This window comes from Belonocnema kinseyi, chromosome 1 (genome assembly GCF_010883055.1).
Source record: "Belonocnema kinseyi isolate 2016_QV_RU_SX_M_011 chromosome 1, B_treatae_v1, whole genome shotgun sequence".
In the NCBI taxonomy this organism is placed as follows: Eukaryota; Metazoa; Arthropoda; class Insecta; order Hymenoptera; family Cynipidae; genus Belonocnema; species Belonocnema kinseyi.
The window spans coordinates 87,063,599-87,067,660 of NC_046657.1; the positions used below are offsets into that span (position 1 = coordinate 87,063,599).

Sequence of the window (4,062 nt, forward strand, 5' to 3'; positions counted from 1 at the left end):
CTATCTAAGGATGGTACTATAGAACGCCACCTCAAGGTAGGCCTAGTGGCGCCATCTCTTGGTCAGGCCGGAAACTTATCAATCCACCCTCGTATATATTTCTTAGATTTTTATGCAAATTGGAATTTTTATGTTTTGCAGGTATATTATATTTTAACATTTTAGGATATATTCCCAAAGTACACGAGCCTTTGTAAGGGAGAAATTTTACTACATATGGATATTCAGAAACATTTGAAATGCCGATATGTCGATCATGGTATTCCTTTTCTGAAAATAGCACCCTTTAAAGAAGAAGAAGTCTTTCTGGATCCTAGAATTGTTTTATACCATGACGTAATCTATGAAGAAGAAATAAAGCTTCTCCAAAGATTGTCGAAGCCCAGGGTTAGTCGACTTTTCATATTTTTCTTAATTCTTATTCATAAGAAGAAAGAATCCAGTTGAAATTTATCCAGTCCAGCACTTCTAATGTTTAAAAGTTATCAAACTACTTTAGGTTTCGATTTCCAACACACAATAACAGAAGGATATTTTATTTTATGTAGTTAGAAGTTGCGGAAGTGATAAATTTTGACGAGGATGGACATTTAAAAAATGAAACTCCCTATGAGAGAATGGGTCAAGTTGCCTGGATTGATGATCGTGAACACGAACACGTGAAGCTTCTGAGTCGTCGAGTGGAGCATATGACAGGTTTGACAACAAACTCAGCAGAGCCACTACAAATAGGTTATTATGAAATCGGAGGCTTTTATTTTCCACACAATGATTATATATACGTAAGTAAGCTATGGATGAACTAATCTAGGTAATTCTAGTAGATAATTGATACAATAATAACTTTTTAACATTCCAGAAAGAGGAACTCGACTTCATCACGTATTTCAAAGAAAGGGGCATTGCAAATCGTATAGCCACGGTTCTGTTTTATGTAAGTGTATACATTCTATGGGAGGAATTTGAAGAAGTTATTTTTTTAAACGATAAAAAGTTTTGTTTTTAATTGCTCGAAGAGACCACAAATCAATCACTTAAAACTCGGCAAAAAATCCCTGTAATTTAATTTTTAGTTTTAGTTTTTCTTAAACTAAACAATTTATCATTTGTATTACTTTAAAAAGAATCATTAAATAAATAAAAATAATGAAGAACAAATTTGAATTTGAGAGTACTCAAAAGCAAATTATTTCATATTCAAAACTTGAATATTATAAATACAAAGAAAGGTTGTAAAGTTGAATTATCTCAAAAAACCACTGAAAATTGTACTGTTCCAAAGTAGCCCTCAATAACAAATTTTGAGAAATTTTAGAGTCAGAATTTTGTCCAAAGCCACCTGACTATAATGTAATTCACAAATTTTTTCGAAACATGTTCAGTCCAATCCAAAAATTGTCTGAAAACGACCAGACATTCGCAGGAATCCGTAAGAATCGGGAAATAATAGTGAATTTATTTTTTGACCGGGAATACCATATATTTTTTGTAGAAAACTTGTCCTATCAATCATAAATTTAAAATTTAGTACTGTAAATTCTGAAAATGTTTTGAAAATCAATGTTTTACATAGCCGAGTATTTAACTTAAAATAAAATTTTTTTTTTAATACTTGAAGTCTTTAATATCGTACAAATTTCAAAAGCATAAAAATCTTTATTTTGAATGCTTTTCAATTTCAAAACGTTATTTTTTAAAATAGGTACGTTGCGTGATTTACAACAATCGAATTTTTTAGTAATAAATTTCCGACTCCTTACAATGATGAAAAACTTTTGTTTTAAATACTTTGTTTCAAAGAAAGTTGAAAAATAAATTATTAATATTTTCAATATTACAGTCACCTTGAGTTTTTGCGTCTCTTATACCGAACAGAGAAGAAAAGTGGAGATTGATTTTACGTCCTTCAAGACAAACTTCCGTATTTTAGACTGAAATGGAAAAATAGACTTCAGAAAATTCATTTGCTTATAGCCAAACACCAACAAAAATTTTGTATACAACCACCCTATTGCGCAATTGAATAACTGGAACTTAAAAATATTAAGCTTTTAAAACTTTCAATGGATGTTTAGATTTAAGACCTTAGGCATATATCCAATTAAATCCCTGACTTTTCAAGCCTATGACGAACCCGCACGATTGGAAAACGAGTTATAATTTCAAAACCCCGCTTCTCGAGAAAAACGCATCAAAAGTTCATCATCTTCCACAACAACACATGTTATATTTTTTCTTTAAGAAGAAATTAATTCCCTAAAATTTTTTGTGCGTTAAAACCCTTGAAAATCCTTTCACCTTTTTTCACCAGAAAAGCGAATTTAATGATTGTGAGGTCAGAGAATGTAAGATTAATATTCTTTGAAGATGTTTATTATATAAAAAAAACTCTAGAGAAAACATACTTTTTAGCTGAATGACGTCTCTGAAGGAGGCGCTACAGTGTTTCCTAAGTTAGATTTGAGCATATGGCCAAAAAAAGGTAGCGCAGTTTTATGGTACAACCTTAAACGAAATGGAGAAGGAGATACTTTAACTATGCATGGAGCATGTCCAGTAATTTCTGGAATAAAATGGAGTAAGTTTCTTATTTAAAATATTACAACAGAAGCGAGATTTAAATGAAATACAATTTTGTGTGTGTGTGTGTGTGTTTTGTGTGCATATTGTTTGAACCAAATAAGAACTGAAATCGCCTAGATATACATGCCCTTATATATTCTGAACCATTTACCAATCTTTCATCACAATATTTATATTTTTTAAATTATAAAATCGCCGAATATAAACCATGTAATTGTTCAAATTACACTATATTACAATCCCTTCAGTGAGTTTGCAATTAGAAAAAAAAACGTTTTGTAAATTGCATTGAAATTCATGGATCACGGCTCTCTTTCCAGTTCAATAATAAGTCGAATTTTTTAATAAAAGATAGTTATTTGTCATAAAATTACGTAAACCATTTGGTTGCAACACTGAGTCGGATACTAAAGTCGGCATCAAAAGTACGCGTACGAATAAAAATGAATCCCGGCTAATCAATTTTATAAAAATATTTTCTGAAAATGCTAAGAGCATTAAAAAAATTTAATATCGTTCCAGCAATTTTGGTCCTGGCGATTCCGTTCCATTGCCAGGAGTTTTTGAAATAACAGGTGAGGCGCTCTTGTAAATATTTTGGAGCAGTCTTTGGCATGAAACTTTTTCGGTCATGCGTTGCCAAAAATAGTAGGTGATACACGTTCGTAAAAATGTATTTACTACTCGCGAGACTGCAACACTTGCCTTCATCTAGAAGCACTCGCTTTCGCTTTTGCACTTTCTATACTCGTGTACTAAAGTCGATGTCCACAATGCGTGTTTCTTCTTCCATAGTTCTTAACATAGAAAATAATAATTTGAAAGACCCCCCCCCCCCAGATAATTCAGAGAATTTTTTTAGGGGAGTCAATTCGTATATATGCATCAGCACAAATTAATGCCATTATCGGCCAAATCAGTTCGATTCGGCTAATTTGCGATCAAACTTAAATTCGCCTCAATTTGCTAGCGGTAATATACCCAGATGAAAATCGTGTGGGCACATTACTCACTCTCTTCGGCGCGCCACATAGGTATCTAAATCTTTGACTTCCAAACGCAATTAATAGCGGCAAGAGATAGATGCAGAAAAATATCGGACTTAGGGAGTCTACTTGGAAGACCCCCTCTTGTATGTACCATATCTGGTAGTCACTTTACTTTTGTCAGATCTTATGACAAATCTTGTCAGCACAAGAGCATAAGCTCTTTCATGTATCTTAATACTTTTGGATGCACCTTCAGGCACTCAAGGAGCTTGATAAGTAGCTCATGGTTCTTGTTATCGAAAGCCTTACGGTAGCCAAGATAAGCAATGGACAGTTTGCCCTTTCTTGCACCCACGTTGTTTAACTGTTGTACTTCAGACTGGCTCAATATTCTCAATTGTGGGTCCGGATGCAATAAGGGCACATAAAATTTTTTCGTGCGAAAACGAAGTCCCCTGGAGGCTTTAGAAAAAATTTTCGAATTTTAATT

General features: G+C 32.9%; 1 protein-coding gene across 4 annotated transcripts in view; it reads left to right on the plus strand.

Annotated features, from left to right (window-relative positions):
• LOC117174804 (prolyl 4-hydroxylase subunit alpha-1-like) overlaps nucleotides 1–4,062 on the plus strand; it is a 50,166-nt gene that overhangs the window by 40,835 nt on the left and 5,269 nt on the right. For 2 of the 4 annotated variants that reach the window (XM_033364184.1, XM_033364190.1), the window contains 4 exons: nucleotides 166–387; nucleotides 549–782; nucleotides 860–934; nucleotides 2,413–2,578. In XM_033364184.1, the coding sequence (XP_033220075.1) occupies nucleotides 166–387; nucleotides 549–782; nucleotides 860–934; nucleotides 2,413–2,578 (697 nt within the window). Of the gene's footprint in view, nucleotides 1–165; nucleotides 388–548; nucleotides 783–859; nucleotides 935–1,840; nucleotides 1,874–2,412; nucleotides 2,579–4,062 lie in introns of those variants that run through there. The other 2 variants (XM_033364198.1, XM_033364196.1) reach the window with 2 other exon arrangements.